The sequence below is a fragment of the Equus asinus genome, chromosome 21 (assembly GCF_041296235.1).
Source record: "Equus asinus isolate D_3611 breed Donkey chromosome 21, EquAss-T2T_v2, whole genome shotgun sequence".
Lineage (NCBI taxonomy): Eukaryota > Metazoa > Chordata > Mammalia > Perissodactyla > Equidae > Equus > Equus asinus.
Window position 1 is genome coordinate 10,891,129 of NC_091810.1, and position 19,876 is coordinate 10,911,004.

A 19,876-nucleotide genomic window follows, 5' to 3' on the forward strand; every position below is an offset into this window, starting at 1 on the left:
TTATTGTAGCCATCCTAGTGGGTGTGTGGTAGTATCTCATTGTGGTTTGAATTTGCATTCTCTAATGACTAATGATATTGAGCATCTTTTTATTTGCTTATGGACATTTATATATCTTCTTTGGGGAAATATCTATTCAGATCCTTTGCCCATTTTTTAATTGGGTTACTTTTCTTTGTATTATTGAGTTGTGGGAATTCTTTATATATTCTAGATACATATCCCTTGTCAGATATATGATTTGCAAATATTTTCTCCCATTCTGTGGGTTGTCTTTTCACTTGCTTGATTATGTCCTTTGATACACAAAACTTTTTAATTTCAGTGAAGTCCATCATATCTGTTTTTTATTTGATTGCTTATGTTTTTGGTGTCATAACTACAAATCCATTGCCAAAGCCAAGGTTATGAAGATTTACCCCTATATTTTCTTTTACGAGTTTTATTGTTTTAGCCCCTACATTTAGGTCTCTGACCCATTTTGAGTTAGTTTTTGTGCAGTGTGAGGTAGGTGTCCAGCTTCATTCTTTGGCATGTGGAAATTCAGTAGTACCAGCACCATTTGTTGAAGAGATTATTCTTTCCCCATTAAATTGTCTTGGCACCTTTATCAATCAGTTGAGCATGATGTATGAGTTTATTTCTGGATTCCAAATTCTCTTGTACTACTGTCTATGCTCAGTCTTCTCTCGTCCTATATCATTAATTAACTATTTGATTTGTATCTATATTAGATACTAAAGGGACTCAATCTTTAGTTGTGAAAAAAATCTTCATGGTAAAAAATTAGAACACAGAAGTGCCCAAAGTGAAAGTCCTGCCCCAGCTACTCCTGTGCCCACTTGCAGGACATAACATGTGAGTGTTTTGTCTGTAGTCTTGCAGACTTTCACCTCTGAACAGATATCTATATTTGTTTACATGCATACATGTGAAAATCAAGTGCACATTCACATTTGTCAATGTATATGTGTATATGTTGACCTATTTATATTTGTATGTCTGCATTTTTATAATTGTGTACCTCTTTTTACAAAATTGAGATATAGAAAGTGTTCTATAACTTTAAAAATTCAGTAGTGTGTCCCATACATTCTCCTATGACAATTATATGTGTCTTACCGGATTGTTTCTTAATGGTCCCATAATATTTCATAGAAGGAATGCACCCTCATTTCTGTAACCAGTTTCCTATTGTTGCATATTTATGTTGTTTCCTTTGTTGTTTGCTATTCCAATGCTGCTATGTACATGTGGGAGCACTTTTCTCAGCTGGATACCTGGAAGTGGAGTTGCTTATTATGGCTTTTGTCTTAAGGTCGTTTTTACGATTTCCCGTTGACTGTGCTTTATGGTGCCTTGCACATATGAAGCAGTTAATCAGTATTTACTGAAGTGAACTCCTAAGGGTTTCCATTCTGGATTTATCCCTAGCTTTCTGTCTCATTTTGGTAAGCTGTTTTGACACCCTCATGCCTATTTCACTTCCTCTAAAGTGAATGGAAGTTTTGGTTATTTAGTCTTCTCTGGGGGAACTGAGGTGAAAAGAGTTGGTCAGCATGATAATTGTCTGTTATATGTGTGGCACGGCAGGTATATGGAAATGAGTGAGAGGGAGCCCCAACCCTCAAGGTATTCACAGACCATTAGGATGAGGCAGATGGGATGTGTGATACTTCCCTAAGAGGCACACGTGTGCTATAATGTGAGCATAAAGTAAGGGGAGAAATGATACTTGACTTGGGTGCTACCAAGAAAGGTCTCCTGGAGAAGGAGACACTGAGATGCCCTTAAAGGAAGGGCAAGAGTTGGATAGGTGGAGATGTCCCAGGGTTGGGGGTGCCGCTGGTGGTTATCAGCAGAGGACTGCAGCATAATGGATTCAGAGGAGGTGAGAAAAGTGAGAACTCAGGTTCCACTGTGTGTAAGGTGTGTGTAGGGGGCAGTAGGAGATGAAGCCAGACAGCCAGGAGGCGACATGCTGTGGTCGTCTGGAATCCAGCCAGGTTTGGCACTAATCTGGTAGGCATTGGGCCACTATGAGGGGTTTTTGAGTAGAATTTTATTATTGGAGTTGGTCTTGAGGAAGCAATGTGCACAGTCAATCTGGGGCATGGATAAAGGGGAGTCTTCATTTCCAGAGGTTTCTGTGATATAACTTTTTCCCTGTCCCTCTTTTCCCATCCCTCAATTCTTCCCTTAGCTGTCTGAAAATGTGGTTAACCGAATGAAGGGTTCCAGCCAGCCTTCCAAAGCGGGGCAGCCAACTCCCCCTTCTCCATCTGGCACCTCTGAAGGCCCGGAGAAAGGTATGGGCTGCAGCAATTCTCTGGAGAGTGAGAGCAATGCGAAAGCAATGACAGATGACGTTCCTGGCAGAACATATTTGACAACTAATGTGGCTCCCATTTGTTTCTGGGTGATGTAAGCAACTCCTTTCTGATAAGTCCTTCCAGGACAGTGTGGCTTCCTGTGCATGACGACGCTGTCCGGTACAATGAAGCAGCACAGTAGTCAGAGCTTCTGTGATTGGGGCCAAACTGTCTTCCCTCACTGTTTCAGTTTCTCTATATGTAAAATATGAGGCAAAAGGGCTTGGTTTGACAACTCGGGTAAGAAGTTGCTTTTAAGGATCTGTAAGAAAAGCGTAACCATTACTGTTTGGTATGGTCCAAAGAATGATAGAGATTTGGGTGAATTGGACCAAGTTAGGGGGAATTGTGTCAATGACTTTGGCATCAACCTCAGCAAGTCTAACCTAGCCCTCACATCGAGTGATCCTGGCCTGGCTTCTGGGACGGTTTACCCTGGGCTTCTGGGAGGGCCCGCCATCCTGCGCCTCCCAGGAGTTCCTCTTTCTGTGCCCAAGCTGGCCTCAAAGCTGATTTGTTCCCTACCCTATTGTGCCCATCACAAATGAAGAAATTTGTGCTTTTTCCCAAATAACTACTTTCAGCAAACACAAAGGAACAGACAAGTTTAAGAAAGAAGAATATAAGGTACAAAAACATTAAGATATTACAAACTAAAAACGTCCTTGGGGCAACTGCTGCTCTACTCAATAACTAACTTGTTTACTCAATAACTAACTAGGTCTTGTCTATCTTCTGTAACTTGATAGATATTTTTTCATTGATTGGCTAGAGGAGCTGTGCCCCGGCAGAGGGTTGACTCTGCCTTCCGGTGGATAACCATCCATGGGGTCACTCATCTCGTCCGTGGCCTCGCGTTAGAATTGTCTTTTATGTTAATCTTGTTGATGCAAATAATCCATAATCAGTCTATAAATCAAAATTGGGGTGAGTTTATTATGAGCCAGATTTGAGGACTAGCCCGGGGCCTTCCTTCCTAAAGGAAGGAAGGGCACCAAAGAAATGGGGTGCATAGAGTGGTTATATACCGTCTTGGAACAAAGAGCATATATCGCATATGACAGGAATGTCCCTTTTGCAGCAGTCACAAGATTGCTTTGCTAGCACAGCAGGTCAGTGGTGGTCACAAGGTGAGCACAGCAGGTCCGTAATTAATCCTTAGTTCCCAGAAGAGGTGCTTATCCTTAAAGAAATGCCGTTATGGGGGGAAGCTACCTCCCTATCTTTAAGGGCATCATTCTTGTCTTTGGGACACAGTAAATGTTTAAAGCAGATGGACAATGTGTGCTCAATAGGCCACGTCAGTCCCTTTTGGAAAAACAAGATCAGGTCGAATTAGTTTTAACCCAAATGGCTTCCTCATATACTCCACCATACCCCTTTGCTTTTTATTTATTTATCAATCTTCACTATTAGGTTATAAGATTGTAGAAGGCAGGGGCTATGTCCTGTCCTCTCAGCGTTTACTGAGTGCTAGCCAGGGATTAGGATGTGTGTCTCATGCTGGGTCACAGCGATAGCCAGAAGGGGCACCTCTCTTAGGGTATGCGCAGCTCTAGTTAAGGAGCCAGATGTATAAGCCTGGAGGTTACATCTGTCATGGGATGATGCAACACTGGGAGCATGCCCAAGGTCCAGGGTAGCACGGAGGAGACAGTGACTCCTTATGTTAGGGAGGGGCTTCAAGGGAGATGACGTTTGAACTGGATTTCGAAAGATAGAGCAGTGGTAGATGGGCAGTTCAGGCATAGTGAACAGCTCGGGCAGAGGCCCAGAGACATGGCACAGGCTGGCCTGTTTGGGGACCTAGAAGTGGTTTGTTACCTCTGGTGTACAAATGCAAGGAAAAGGGAGGTGCTGGGGTGGTGCTCAGGGCCACATCATAGAGACCTCGGCACAGTGGCCGGAGAGCTCCGGCTTCATCCTCACGGCCAGGGGTGCCGGCCAGCCCTTCTGACACTTGTCCCCGTGTATTATCTGCCTCAGGGCTTCCTGAGCATTAGAGCACATCAGTACCTGGATCTGGACCCACCCTGGGATTTTTTTTTTTTTTTTGAGGAAGATAAGCCCTGAGCTAACATCTGCCAATCCTCCTCTTTTTTCTGAGGAAGACTGGCCCTGAGCTAACATCCATGCCTGTCTTCCTCTACTTTATATGTGGGATGCCTACCACAGCATAGGTTTTTTTGCCAAGCAGCGCCATGTCCACACTGGATCCAAACTGGCGAACCCTGGGCCGCCGAAGCGGAACGTGTGCACTTAACCGCTGAGCCACTGGGCCGGCCCCACCTGGGATTGTTTTGAATATCTAACAGTGAGGGGACTGAGTGAGATTCTTAAAACCCACACCAGGTGCCCTCTTCCTTTATCAAAAAGGCTAGTCCCCATGACGTCTCCAGCTGACTGAAGAGAGGGGTCTAATTTAGCCCAATGCACTTTACTAAACTGGATTAACTGGCGAGAGGGAGAAAGTGATGAAAAAAGCAAAAATTGCCAAAATATATCATGCACACATCACTTTCAGCTTTGGAAGATAGAAGAAGCATTTGTTTCAGTTTTGGTAAGTTTCAGCAGTTTAAGAAGCAAGAATAGTGGTTCATTTGTCATTTGGTTTTACTTTAATAAAGTATTTTGCTGTTTAAATGGGTGTGAGTTTTGAGTTTCCAAATGCTGAGGAACAGTCAGCATAAATGCCTGTCTTGAAGTTGACTAATTTTAAGATATTTTTACTTTTAAAATTAGAGTTTGCTTTTATTTTAGTGATGGAAGAAGATCAGAAAAGGAAGTTAAAATTAGATCCTTATGTCATACCATACCTCAAAATAAATGTCAGAGGAATTAAAAAATTTCAATTTAAGAATTGAAGCCATAAAAGTACAGTAACAGTCCATAAAGATGCAGTAACGTAGAAGTACAGGAAGTGGACTTTCTAAGCCTGACAGCAAGTGAAGAAACCCTAAAGTAAGAAAACAAGTGGGAAATGTAACTATAAGAAATAGAGACAGTTTAGAAAAAATAAATGCAAAGTGAATGATAAGCCAGGGAGCTACAACGACAGAGCGTGAGTGGTCTCAGCGTGTGGGAGTCCCTCAGGCTGTCGGACCGTGCAGGGGCGCTGTGCGCCAGCGTCCGAAACCTGTGCGCAGACTCTCCACCTGGCTAGTGATGAAAGACACACGTAATAAATCCTAGCTGTACCGAGGGGGCAGCCACACGGCTCAGACGTGGGAGGTGGGAGTGTGGATCTGTGCCCCATGCTCTCCAATGGGTAGGTGTGTTATTTTTGAACTTAGAAAAAAGGACAATTGTATAAAAGACAAAAATAAATACAATGAATTATACCTCCGTAAAGCTGTTGTAAGTCAATAACTGAGACCAGCGAGCATTAATGTCAAAATAAGAAGTGGGCACAGTATCCCATTTTCATTCCCAGTTGAGCACCTGGCGTGTTACTAAGGAGCACACAGGCATGCTTCTGTGAGAGGTGCTCTGCAAGTGCGAATCACAGGGTGAGTACATTTGGAGTGACTCCCTGAGGGTTGAGTGCTCAGCCTCTGAGTAGAATTGCAGATCCTCACATGTTCTTTCACAAAGCCTGTTCTTCTGCAATGTTTTGTGCAGTCCTAGTTCTAAAGCTGCTGCTTTAGAAACCTATGTTGGAGGTATAGGACATTTGGCCAAGGGCACGGGGAAGTGTTGAGCTTGCCTGGAAGATAGTTTGGGAAAGGTGAAGCCTGAGGAGAGGGGGAATAACAAAACTTTCAGTATCACCAAGTGGTGGAGAGAGTAGAGTAAATTGGATTTGCTCAGAAATCCCCAAGTTCATGGGCATCAGAAGGTAGACCTCCTGTAACAACTTAAACAGCCCAATAATACTGGAGGTGATGCAGGTTAAATGATACATAAAATATCACTAATATGGAGTGTTTGCCACATTCAGGGTTAGAAATCTGTAGAATGGGGTAATAAGGGCAACAAGGTCTAAGGTCCTCCCCTCCGCCGTGCTAAAACCCAGACCCCGGAGGCTGTCCTTCCAGCGTGAAGCAGAACAGTGGTTCCCTCAGCCATCCCTGGCTGTGTTTAGGAGATGACCAAGATTCCAAGTACCTGTGGAGTGAGTAGGGATGGATTTGGACGCTGCACTCAAGTGGCTGTGCCAGCTGCCGGCCCAGCGCAGTCAGCTGTCCTGGTGCAGAATGAGGGAGCACAGGGGCCTTCGGGCCATCCCGCTCTGGAGTGGCTGGATCAGGATGTGTTCTGTGTCTGTCCATGGGGCATGTCCGTCCATGGGCTGCACTCCTGAGCCCCTTTCCTGGATGACCACCATGCCTTCCTTGATCCTGAGGTGCTGCTACAGCCCTTTTCTTCTTATCCCTTTGCAGACGCCAAACCGCCCAGGTCAGAGCACAGTGGTAGCCGGCCTGCAGGGGTAGACGAGGATGTCCTCAAGAGGTAAGCCTGGGTGCCCACTCACGTCTGGCTCCGCGCTCCAGCTGAATGCTCCTCCCTCACCTTGTACCTTCCCTTGCCTGGAGGCCCGAGGGTGTGTCTTATGTCTTGTGTCGTCTTCGAGTACAATCCTGTGGTATAGGTGGCTCTGGTCCTGGATAAAGATGAAGAAGCACCAAAAGGGGCATGGGGGAGTTGACTGCTAATGTTTTTAAAAATTCACTTTAAAAAGCTAGGACTAAGTAGCTGAGTGGCTGGCCCTTCTTTGCTTGTGTATGCACGCAAGCATATTTTTAGAGATATGAAGAAGACAAAGGAGCCCTCACAATTCTAACCACAGTTGCCTAGATGGACTGGCTCCAGGAGGTTGGTAACTTCCCTTCAGCACAGGGCACAACCCTGGAGTGCTGGCCACACCTCTGAGACTGGGAGCTGCTTCCCCTCCCCTGATGTTGTGGAACAGTGGCTAAGGCACAGAGACCCTCAGTGCAGGTTCGCACCCTGATTCTGTGACTACTAGTTATGTGACCCTGGAAAATCACTGCATCTCTCTAGGCCTCTGAGAAGGGCGTATCTGGAGTGCCTCTTTAATTGTCTGGATTAATGCCTATAATGCACTTAAGCATAGTGCCTGGCAAACAGTTCTCAGTGAGCGCTGACTGTAGTTGTTACTGATCGACTTCTTTAACACCCTTGAGGATGCTGGCCTCTGTGACAAAGGACCCAGTGAGCTAGCTCAGGGGCCGCATGTCAGCCAGAGTTGGATTGCTCCCTCCAGTGGGTCAGCCATGCCGGATCTGTTCCATCATCATGGATTAAGACCCACATTCTAATAATTTCCCCTCTCTAATCCTAAGAGGCCTCTCCAAAAATAACTAACCTAAACCTTCTTTTTTGTACTTTTAGACATTTAAAAAATTTTCAAGTAATACATACTAATGAAAGACTTAGGAAATATATCAAATGAACAAAATCACGCATAGATTCATCACTTCAAGATAACCTGTTACTATTTTGGAGTATTTCTTTCTAAGGTCTTCTTTCCCCTACTTTAGGATTATTTTTTCAAAGTCGTATATAATTTTATATCTTGCTATTTTCACTTAGTCTTATAATTATTTTCCATTTGTTACAGCCGCTTTATAAACATTCTTTTGGCTAAAAGTATTGTTTATCTTTTGTTTATCAATTGATTGTTTATCAATGTTTTGATTCAACCTATAGACAAATCTAAGAACCTATTGTCCAATGACAATGTAATATACCATTGCTTGATTGTGTCGTATGTCCTTTAACTTGACCTTGTTGTTGGACATTGAAGTGGTTTGCATTTTTTACACTATAATAAATAATACTTCTAACAGCATCTCATCGCTAATAACTTCTTTCTCTCTTCAGGATTATTTTAGTAGGCAGAATGCCCAGAAATATGTCGAAGGGTAGGAACACATTGAGGATGTGAAGAGTTAAATGTTCAAAACCAAGGGCTGCTACAATCTAAAACCTTCAAGCTCTCGTGTGGAGGCAGAGAAGTGGGGCTTCCCATGCTGCCTATGTACTCCGAAGGAGTGGCTAGCACGGGATTGAACCCCTACCCCGAGACTCTCATTTGGCATACGGCTGTCTGACATGGTGGTCAGGCCTCCTTTGTTTGTAATCTGTATTGTCCTGGCTGAGAAAGTATCACTGTATCCTCTTGCCTTGGGTCCTGTCACTGATGCCTAACCCTCTCCAGCTGGCCTCAGATCTCCATCCCCAGCCAGCTGAAGTGAGTGTGCACACCTTTGCTTGGCTACCTTCTGCCAGTCGTGACATCTGCATCTGCTTCTCTCCATCTCTCTTCTGCCACAGGTATAAACAGGAGCAGGCCATGGTCCAGGATGAGCTGCTCCAGGTGGCCACGAGGGAAAGAGAGGCAGCCACCCAGCAACAGCGTGTGTCCCTGCAGCGAGGGGAGGGCAGCGTTGACCAGGACAAGTGGAGGTCAGACCAGCTGGTGAGTGCGGATCTTCCTGAGCTGGTCTTTTGTGCGGAGCAGCACTGGGAAGCAGAGATCTGGCCCTGGAAGCTGATGTGTCTGAAGCCGGGGCTTGGCCTCACCTCTGTGGAAAGGATGTCTTTCTAGGCACCAGAAGCTTGAGTTCTAGCCCTGGCTCTCATGGATTTGCTTTGCTGCCCCTGACCTGTGTTTTCAGTCTCTGGGGCCTCAGGTTTCAGGGTAAGGGCTGGATCATTCACCGATCTGGTCCCACTCTGTGTTGGTATGTGCGCCAGGAGATGGTGAAGGGATAGGACTGGGGGCTTGTGGCCATGTAATAAGCGAGATGGAGAGTGTAACTTTTAGTGGGGCACCCTAGGTGCAAATCCCAGCTCCCTACTTTTCAGCTTGGGCACATCCTCCCGTACCTGTGAGCCCTCCTCGAAGATCATGATGGTCCCACACAGGACTGCCCAGGGAATTAGAGGAGACAATAACTGTCCAGGGTTTAGCATGTGCCTGGCAGATCATGAAGGTGTGCTATTATTGCTGTTATTGTTATTGATACATTCAATTGATGGGAGGCTGTTAGGACTCTCTCTGCTGTAAGTGAGGCTTTACTTCACAATAGAGAAGTCTAGAAGTGCCCCAGGGTTGACTTGTTGAGCGGCGCATTGGCGTCATCATGGACTAGCTTCTTCTCCTTCCACTCTGCGTCCTCAGCATGCCAGGGCATCCTCAGGCCAGCTGTCCCGACAGGTAAACAATGGCTGCTACTGCCCCCCAGGACTCATATAGACAGGACAACACTTGGCAGAAGAAGAGAGGCTGTGATGGCTCTGTCAGCAAGGAGAACTTTCCCAGAAGCCCCAGGTGAAGTCCTCTTATGTCCCATTGGCCTGACTCACAGCAGGCGGCCATGGCTGAGCCAGTCCTCAGCGGAGAGAGCAGGGGGGCTCCACCGACTGGAGCTAGGGCTCTTTTCGAGTCATGTTTCAGGGGAGGGGGGCACCCAGACAGAATTAGGACTGTCAGGAAGAGATAGTTCTCCCAATTCCAGTGTGTGTGGCTTTCCCCGACTCACCTAAGGAATTCTCTGATACCAGCTGAGTGTCCTACAATTGAATTCAATTCTGACACTGTCTACCTGGAGATAGCCTCAGATTCCACAGGTTGAGGGCTCTGTCCTACAAGACTGTCCCCTATCCCTCCTACCCCACCCCTACTTCAGACACCAATTGAAGTCCTGTGCTTCGGACCAACTGGCTGGAAATCGGAAGTTTCCACAGCCCCTCACTGGGTTCCATTAATGTGCTGGAGTGGCCCACAGGACTCAGAGGGACATATCTGTTACTAGATTACTGGTTTATTATGAAAGGACATAACTCAGGAACAGCTGGTGGAAGAGATGCACAGGGCAAGGTCTGGGGAAGGGGCGTGGAGCCTCCATGTCCTCTGCAGGAGCTGTCCTCTCCCCAAATCGCCACGTGCTCACCAACCTGCAAGCTCTTGGAACCCCATCTTTATGGATTTTTATGGAGGCTTCATTACACAGCACGACTGACTAAATCATTGGCCAGTGGTGACTGATCCAACCTCCAGCCCCTCTCCCCTCCCTGGAGGTCAGGGGTTGGGACTGAAAGTTCAACCCTCCAATCATGTGTTTGGTTCCCCTGGCAACCAGCCTATATCCCTAGGTGCTTTCCAAAAGTCACCTCATTGATGTAACAAAGAGACACCTTTATCTCTCTCATCACTTAGGAAATTCCAAGGGTTTTAGGAGCTCTGTGCCAGAGACAGGGGAAGACCAAATATTTAGTTCTTAATGTAGATCATATGATGACAAGGAAGGTATGGGGAAGGGACTGTAGCTGTGGCAGCATCCACTGTCTGCTTCAAAAGCCCTGGGCTGGGAGACAAGGAGCAGCCCTGCCCTGCTTCAGGTGGGGGGCCTGGTGCATGCTGTCCTTCCCAGAAGGAAGTTGGAGAGATGTGAGATCACCACTTGGGACTGTGCCCGCCCCGGAGGGGAAGGCCTCTGCACAGGTGTTCAGACTGCGGAAGGCATAGAAATGCTGGTTGAACCAGGCCCTCTGGGAGATACAGACAATGCAGGATCCTCACCCCCGGGAAATTTTCAGGCTAGTGGGGAAGACAGACTTCAACCAACAACTTTGCAAAAGGCCAAATCAGTTACGGTAAGTGTGAAATGGAGGTAAAGGTAATATGTGTGGGAATGCAAAGGCAGTGGGGTCAACTGCTGGTGGGAGAGATGCCTTTGACCTGGCCTTGAGCGATGTGAGCCCCCAGGCCCAGGGAGCCTCTGGGCTGAGCCAGGTAGGTGTCAAGGAGGTGACGGGACACAGTGAGAGAAGAGGTGATCGAGGTGTGAAGCCAGATTATAGGAGGTCTTGGACTCCTTGAGGAGTTAACCCACAAAGTATCCCACAGCAAGCCTGAAACTGTGGAGGATTCCAAGAATTCATGAGGATGGGAATGACGTGATCTGATGTGTGGTTTTAGAATCCTGGTGAAGACTCAGTCGATGCAGAGAGAAACTGGGTGAGCACACCCTAGCTTTTAGAGGCGCTTGCAGATAGTCTCTGAGGGGCAGGTTGTTGCTTCTCTGTCGGCAGCCTGACATCCAAGTCGAAAGGACTCTCGTCCTGGAGGTGAAGGCTTAATCAGTACAGCATGAGCAAAAAAGTTGGCCCGCTGGTACAGTCACCCAGCACGGAACAGAGCAGCCTACAGGTGTGGATCTCTGCATTCTCACCTGGAATGTGTTAATTACAGTGAAAGAGAAGTCGCAGCTTCCCTTTTTCCACCTGTAAAGGAGAAGGCTGGGCCCCTCCTCAGGCCTGTCCCTGGAGGAGCACCTTTACAGGTGGGAAGGAACTTAAATGACCTTCAGGACAGGTGTGTGGGCTTCTTAAAGAAAGGGTGACTTTAGAATAAAGAAGATACATCTTGATTTTTTTCCTCCAAATCTCTGGATGAATAATGCCCTTCTCAACCAGAGTTCCTATGGAATAGCGAAGCAAGTGACCTTCCTTCAGTTTGAAAATGTCTATTACCTACTTTTGTGGGTGTTCCCGTCGTTTCACTCTTCAGCATCCATTTCTCCACGCAGTTGGTGCCCTCGGTTTCCTTTTGGGAACTTACCTGTTTCCTGTTGAGTCTCATGTCAGTGGGAGTGCAATTCCAATGCCCAACGTCCTTTATGGAAGCTACGTCCTTTCTCTCCCCCTGCCCTGGTACAGGCAGGGTCTGGCACAGGGCCTGAGGGCAGCTGGTCAGACCCTCTCTCCAGGGACTTTCAGTTTGGAATGAGTGAGGAGGCCAGGGTGGGATTATTCATCGCAGCTGAGGCCTGCTGGTCAGCACAGTCATCCTGAGAGGTTGTTTTACTGTCTCCTACCCCTGCGGGCTGCCATTGGTTTCTGACTGGTCCTTCTGCCTTCCTGAGGATTGGATCATCTGCTGATAACCTGCCGCCAAATCTCTTTTGCTTGAGGTAACCGAAGTTGGTTTCTGTTGGTTGGTGTTACAGCAGAATGCGGAGTCATAGGAGCTTGGTTTTGAAGGCTTACAACCGCTTTCAGTACTCAGTGAGAACAGAGGAGGGGAGCCAGTACCCGGCCCTGTTCTATAAGTCGGCGGGGACATGCGGCACTCACCTAGATGCTGGGTGATGCCGTGGCCATTACTTCCATTTGGGTTGGTGTGGTTGGTAGATGCTTTTAGTGAAGACAATTTCAAAACTGTACTTTGGAAGATTTAAATAAGAGGAGAAGGATGGAGAGAAGAACCTGCACAGAAGCCTAGAGAATTTTCCTTTCTCAAGCGGCCTTCCACATGCAAGGATTGAAGGAGCCTGCTGGACAGAGCACGTAAGGCCCTAGTGTCTGGATCACAGCACATGCTCCTAGCCACAGGGCCAGGCTGGACCCCAAGGCAGACCTGGCATGGACGCTGGCCAAATGAGCTGGCTGCCCACTTCTCCTTGGTGCCACCTTTGACCAGTGCCTCGAGCCCCGCACCCTTGACCCTGAGCCTCGCCTGGAGGATTTTTCTTTCAAGTGTGCTGACTGCAGTTTGACATTTAATATGCTCTTCCGTTCTCTCTCTTTGCATCTGACTTTTACAATATTGATTTTTTAATCCTCTTATGCATGAGGGAATGATTCAGCTCATTATTGGGAAAAGTTCATAAAACTAATGACAGGGAATGGTAATAATTTTTAAAACCTTCTGATGACAAAAGTGTTACTATTTTCCATCTAGTGCAGCAGGGATGAACTGTTTCTGCATGTTTATGCATGCCCCCTGTCCCTTGCAGACTGCTGGAATCCAGTTATTGCTGGGGCGAAGGCGCTGTCGGTGGAGCCTGTGTGAGGAGCGCTTCCCTCGGAGTCGGTGGGGGGATGCAGTTTGGAGACCAGATCAACATTTTCGAGAGAAATAAGGAGAAACAGAGTGGTTTCCAGGGCTTAGTCTTCTGATGGGCGGAGCTTTAACAATCCAGGGATGGAGTAATAAAGGCCTGGCAGAAGCTTTACTCTAGGGGAGAATGAGATTTATGACCTTGCCTGTTGGAATCCTGACACATATTGTTAGGTATGTGAGATTGCAGTACACCTGATAGAAAGTAAAAACTTTCATTTCTTTTCTCTTTTGGTGAGGAATTCTTTTATTATTTTATATATATATATATATATATATATATTTTTTTTTTTTTTTTTCTGTGTGCCTGTTGTATGTTGGGCACTGGGTTAGTTTCTTCACAAGTGGAAGTAAATAAGATACAGCTCCTGTCCTTGAGAAGATCTGTTCGTTGGGAGAGTTAAATAATACAGTGTTACAGTATCATACCCAAGGGACAGGAAGGTACTAGAGGAGGAAGGAGGGGGCGACAATGGCCTCTTCCTGGTAGGGTGGGAAAGTCTTGTAAGAGGAAGTGACGTGTGAGCTGGATCTTGAAGACTGGAGAGAAGTTTGCCAGGTGAAGAAGAGTGAGAAGGGTGTTGCAGATGGAGGACACTGCGGGAACAAAGGCCGAGGTTGGGAGAACACAAGCCATTTGGCTGGCATCTAGGGGAGTGGCGGGTGTGGCAGGCAGGAGAGGTCAGTTTAGATGTGGGCCTGGAATGAAATTCTGGAGGTCTGATGGGGACTCACGGGGGAAGGTTTTCTTAATCCTCAGAAGAGACACACGGAAGGGAGAGCCTCTCCTACTAAACGGTGAACACTGGGAAGAGTCCTAAATGGCAGATGAAGAGCTGGGACCAAATCCTTCCACTGGACAGAGGGCGGGAAGGGAGTGCTTCTCTGCCTGCATGTGCCTGACTCGCCTCTGGTCTCGCACAGGAAGAGTGGCTGTCCTGCTCCGCTCGCCAGTGTGCAGGGGCACTTTGATCTACAACCGTGTGTCACGTAGCAGTGTTTTGCTCAAGAACAGACCATGTGTGCGATGGCTGTCCCATAGGATCAGTACCAGAGAGCCTAGGTGTGTAGTAGGCTGTCCTGTCTAGGTTTGCGTACATGCCCTCTGTGATGTTCACAGAGCTACAGAATTTCTCAGAACGCATCCCTGTCATTAAGCAATGCATGACTGTATTGTTGCATTCTTTTCATTGTTCAGATGCTCTCAGAAGCTGCCACCTTAGCTGTATGAACTCTGTAGTCAGGATTTTAAGAAAATTTTGGATTTAAGAGTTTTGACTTGCAGTTTTCTGCATCATGAGTGAGATGGCAGGTTTATTTTGGTTTTACTACAGCTGGAGCCTTTTTCCTAATCCCCCCGCCTGTGTGTTTAAGGCTTGTTCCTCAGATCCTAAGCTCCTCGAGGAGAGGAGCTGTGCTGTGATCATTTTGGTCTTCTTTGTGACTCTCGGGGCACACGTGGACAGGTATGGAATGGCAGGTCTCGGGCAGACGGGGTGTGGGGTGGCGCCTCCTGCTGTGGAGGCTTCTGTACGGTGGCCCTCGCTGGGCTCCTTGAGGCCTCTGTGCCGTGCCCGGATCAACCTTCCCGAGAGTGAGTGGCAACTCGCAGGCCTGACCTTTTCAAACAAGAAAGAGATCAAAGCAAAACCAAACACACTTTTAGTGTAAGGATATCTTGGAGTCAACTAGAAAGAAGTTTGTCTGACTGCTAGTCAGAGACTTATGGAGTCTGGGTTTAACTTGCGTGGAACAAGGCAGAGAGTGGGGCTTTGGAGACTCAACCCTGGGTCAGGGAGTACTCTACCTGACATGCCGCTGAGGAGGCCCAGTACCTGGGGCAGCTGTGTGGCGTGGCTGTTTGTGTCAGAACATTGGTGGCTTGCGGCCTCTGGTGGTCTTGTCCTTATGCCTCCTCCAATTTGAGCTGCAGATGGAGAGCTTGAATTCCTGTGGAGAGCTCTCTGATTGCACCTAGATGGCTGGTAAAAGGCATAATCTGGAGAAAAACATGAAAGCATGACATCCATAGTCTCTTTTTTTGCTTGCTTAAGTCTTGCTGGTTTTTTTCCTAGATTAGACCAGAGGTTGACAACCTTTCTCTATAAAGAGCCAGACAGTTAATATTTTAGGCTTTGCAGGCCACGTATGGTCTCTGTCACATATTCCTTCTTGTTGTTTTTACAGCTCTAAAAAATATAAAAACCGTTTTGAGCGCAGAGGCCATACCAAAAGACGCTATGGGTTGGATTTGACTGCGGGGCTGTAGTTTGCTGACACCCGGACTAGACAGTGCAGCTCCAGAAATTTTAATTTTTTAAGTCTCTCTGAGTCACCAGATGTCTAAGAAGCTGGGGGACAGGGGCGTTGATGGTGGTGCCGGTGCCTCCGGTGCTCGTTGTGCCTGCGAGCTTACTGCGTGGTGGCGTCTCACGGCCTGTCTTCTCATCTGTAGAATGAGGATCGTTCTGGAGACAGCCTGGGGGGCTCTTGGGACAGAGTCATGAACTTTCATTTTAACTTGTGATTCTTTTTACATTGGGCGTTTTTTATAGTTTCCATTTCTTTGCTGAAGTTCCCTGTCATTGACACATGCTGTCCACCTTTTCCTGTGGATCCTCTAAACTTGTCATAGTTATTCTGAAGTCTCTCTCTGGTCACTCCAGCATCTGGGTGGTCTCTGAGTTTGGTTCCATGTCTGTCTCCCTCTTGGTAATGGGTCCCCTTGTCCTGGAGCTGGATGTGCCTTATAACTTGGTTGATGCTGCGCATCACGTGCAAAAGAGAGGAGAGACAGGAAAATAGCATTACGCCCGGAAATGGCCACTCCTTCTTGTGACAGGCTATTTCTGTAGGGGGCTGAGGAAATCTCTTTGAGCAAGGGGTGGGCTCTCTTGCTGCTTTGGCTTCAGACTCTCTGAGAGTGGGACCAAGACCTCCTGTTGAGCACAGCTTAGGGTCTGGGCGCTGCAGGGTTTGTCTGTGCCCTCTTGCTTTCACATCAGACTTTTTGGAGGCCCTGCTTCTCTGTGTCCCAGGGTGCTTCCTTGCGCCTCCTCCAGCTGCAGGCTGCTGCTGCGTGGTGGTCAGCGCAGGGCCTGTGGTACCATGGGGCTTCTCCGGCTCCTGCCTGCTCTCAGCAGGCCCTATGCACCTGCCTCGAGGGGGTGCGTGGAGGGTGTCTCATTCAGTTCTGCCCGACCCCCAAGTCTTTTAAACAGTATAGTTAAGGAAGAAGATTCTCATAACCAGTACCAAAATAATTTCAGTCTTCCTTTTTATTGTCATTACTTTGAAGCACCTTTCACGCCCCAAGGAAAATGAAAAGGGCAGAGTACTATGCCTGCGCTTGCTCCCTCTCTGAATGTCCAGGCCCATCTGGCTACTGACGTATAGGGCCAGTCCTTCCACAGGTGGATGGGGTCTCCACAGGGACACACCATGTCCCATGGACAGCCACCTTTGCTCAGAGAACAAGGGCAGGTGCATCTCATTATTTGAGAGAATTGGAATAATTAGTTGGAAGGGGCGCCATGAGGCCTCCTGGTTCCTGCTTTCTTTATTAAGGTCAAAGTTAAAATAATGTGGCCTTGTGCTTATATGATATGACAATTTTTGGAGAAAGAAAACTGCAGATAGGCTTGCATGAAAACTGGTTCAACTGTATTGTTAGCTGATTACACACCAAAAAAAGAACTTTGGTTTTCTCATATATTTTACACAAACTGAGGGTGGGGGGTGGGCACAAAAACAAGACATGGGATCCAGTCCCAGACTACAAGTCTGCTGCCCAAGTCCAGGGATGGCCCTTAGTGCATGAGGCCTGGACTCTGAGGCCTGCCTTGTGTCTGTCGACGAGGATCCAGCGAGGGAGCAGGCAAGGTGTGGTGCCCGGGTACTTGGTGGCATGGGCATGTTGTTCTGGGAGAGTGCGGGAGACAGAACGCAGGCTCCAGGGCCAGACAAGCATGTCCCTGGGCTTCCTTCACTCTTCTACGCTATTTTCTTCTCTGTGAAATGGGGCAGACAACACTGTATGTTGTGGGGAAAAAGTTATAATTTATTCTTCTCTTTACCTCCACCCATGGCCCGTGACACAGAGTCCCTGTGAACTGATCCTTAGAATAAATTGGTCATGTAGGCTTCTGACCAGTTCTCTGGAGAGAGGCGCTGGAGTGATGTGGAGGCGGTAAGGCCTCACAGAAATGCCTTATTTGTGGGCAGGTGCCATGGGGCTTCCCAGACGTGTTGTAGGGTGTAGAATAAGGGTCTCCAATTTGGCTTCGCTGCCAGCAGCTGTCCTACCTGCATCACTCTCCTTTTTGTCTCTACCCATCTTCCCATTGCCCTGCAGCAAGGTTGCCTGGGAACTTGGTGAAAATACACATAGTTGGATATTACACCAAAGACAACTGGATTAGATTCTTGGTTGCTGTGACCCTGGAATCTGTATTTTTTTTTTGAGGAAGATTAGCCCTGAGCTAACATCTGCTGCCAATCCTCCTCTTTTTGCTGAGGAAGACTGGCCCTGAGCTAACATCCGTGTCCATCTTCCTCTACTTTATATGTGGGATGCCTGCAATGGCATGGCTTGACAAGAAGTGTGTGGGTCTGCACCCGGGATCCAAACCGGTGAACCCCTGGCTGCTGAAGCAGAATGTGCGACCTTAACTGCTGTGCCACCAGGCCAGCCCCAGGAATCTATATTTTAACAGCCCCCATGTGATGCTGGGGCAGCAGGCCCAGAGCCAGCTCCTGGGCTGAGGTTGGGTGCCAGTGACCAAAGAGGGACTCATGGCACTTTGTGCTGTCTGGGATGCAGAGGGAGGTGGAGTGTTCCCACTGGTGATGTGGCTCCATGGTCTTCAAGGGCAGGGCCTATGCTGTTTGAAACGTGCATCAGGTGACTAATGGCCCCTGTCCCCGACACAGCTTGCTGACCACATGGATTGTCAGACAGCCTCAAAAGAAAGCAGGAACTTTTTCCTTTGCTGAAAATAGCTAGGAAAGAGAATCAGCCATCTGCAGGTACCACGCCCTGGGAGGGGTCCAGGCGAGCTGGGCACAGCTTTTGGGGAGACTGGTGATAAAATGTTGCCAGAGTCCAGGCAGTGATGGCCGTTGGATGTGGGGGGTGCTAAGTGGAACCCATTGGACTCCCAGCAATAACCTGGCTGTGGGAGAGCCTGACCCTTCGTTCCTTGCAGCAGCAGCCTGTGTAATGTTGGAGGCATGTAGCAGGAACAGAAAGACGACTTTTCAAGGCTTGTTGGACTCACTGGCCGGCCTGAGCACGGGAGGGCTTCTGCGGGCCTAGTTGCCTCTCTAGTCAGTGGGATGTGCCCCCAGGTGGGCCCAGCAGACCTGAGGGTTGAGCTCCTGGCATTGCCCTGAGAAGCCTTTTCAGTTCCTGTTTCCCATCCACCTCACTGGGTGTGCTGTGCTGGTGTCCTTGGGGTGGGAAAGTCCTGCCTCCCCCTCAGCTGTCTTAGGCAGCACTGGGAAGGTATGGCCACCCTGGCCGTGAGAGGAGGAGGACTAGGGTGAGGGATGTGTGGTGGAGGGGGGTTGAGAGCTGCCGCAGGGGCTGGGGCTCCTCTGGACAGGGACACTGGGCTGGTGCCAGGTGAGAAAGAAGGTGAATAGCAGTCTCCAGCTGTTTGAATCCTAGCAGAAAGTGGAAAACTGGAGGACTCCTCTTTAAAGAAAGCGATTACTCTGTGGACTTCTCAAATTAAAATGCAGGGATTGCAGCATCTGACTGTTCCAGGATGGCCCTGTGGTGGGAAGGGAGATCCCAACACTTTGGAGTAGGACAAGATGTGCATTGAGTCATTTGTTATTGGAGAAGCCAAACTTCCAGGTGGGTTAGGAGTTTGCGCTGCCCCCCGCTCCCCCGCCTCACAGATCTGCACATCCTCTGGCTCTCCCTTGCCCGGCTCTCGCGCGTTGCTCAGGTGACCTCTGCTGTGTGCTGACAGAAGCTGGAAATCCTCATTAGCTGCTAACTTTGTTAGGCAAATGGCTGATTGTGGTTCCATTCCTGGTGTCGTTGCTTCTAATTAGCAGATCGCATGTCTATGAAAATGTCTGTTAGCACCAGGGATGAGCTAAAGAGGCTGACAGCTGGAGCTGGGATCTGGAGAGAACTGTAGAAGCAGCTTTTCTCTTAAGCCTCTTGAGGGACTCAGCTGCTAACCTCAGCCAGGCTCCTTGGCCTCTGCATGCCTGATGGGTCCCAGGGGATGTGAGCTGCAGACTTCCTTGGAAAAACCCACCGGCAGAGGGGGGTGACCTGAACCATCTGACAGAGGCATCACAGCAGCTGGTAACACCTGACTGACCTATGGCTTTGCTCCTTGTGAGAAGCCCAGGGCCTGGCCAAGAGTTTGGGACTTTTGTGTTTTGGGCAGGTATTGTGCAGCTGTGTGTAAGCTAAAATTGTAGGGAAATCTGACTTCAGAACTGGGGCCATTCCTCGTTGCTGGAGTTGGTGTGTGCTGGCAGTCCTGGCCTCTGAGAGGATGCGGGCTGTCAGAGGCAGCCATGCTCAGCAGCAGCCCTGCCGTCTGTGGCTACTCTGCACCATTCCATTCCTCTTCTTCTGGATGGCACTGCTCACCACTCCTGC

General features: G+C 48.2%; 1 protein-coding gene across 2 annotated transcripts in view; it reads left to right on the forward strand.

The window, feature by feature from the left end:
- The window catches only part of CHCHD6 (coiled-coil-helix-coiled-coil-helix domain containing 6), a 253,019-nt gene that overhangs the window by 27,043 nt on the left and 206,100 nt on the right, over positions 1-19,876 (forward strand). For both annotated transcript variants that reach the window (XR_011496584.1, XM_014846097.3), the window contains exons 2-4: positions 2,204-2,309; positions 6,755-6,824; positions 8,673-8,817. Coding sequence is in view for 1 of the 2 variants with exons in the window: in XM_014846097.3 (XP_014701583.3) it covers positions 2,204-2,309; positions 6,755-6,824; positions 8,673-8,817 (321 nt within the window). In the remaining variant the exon portion in view is untranslated. The remainder of the gene's footprint in view (positions 1-2,203; positions 2,310-6,754; positions 6,825-8,672; positions 8,818-19,876) is intronic.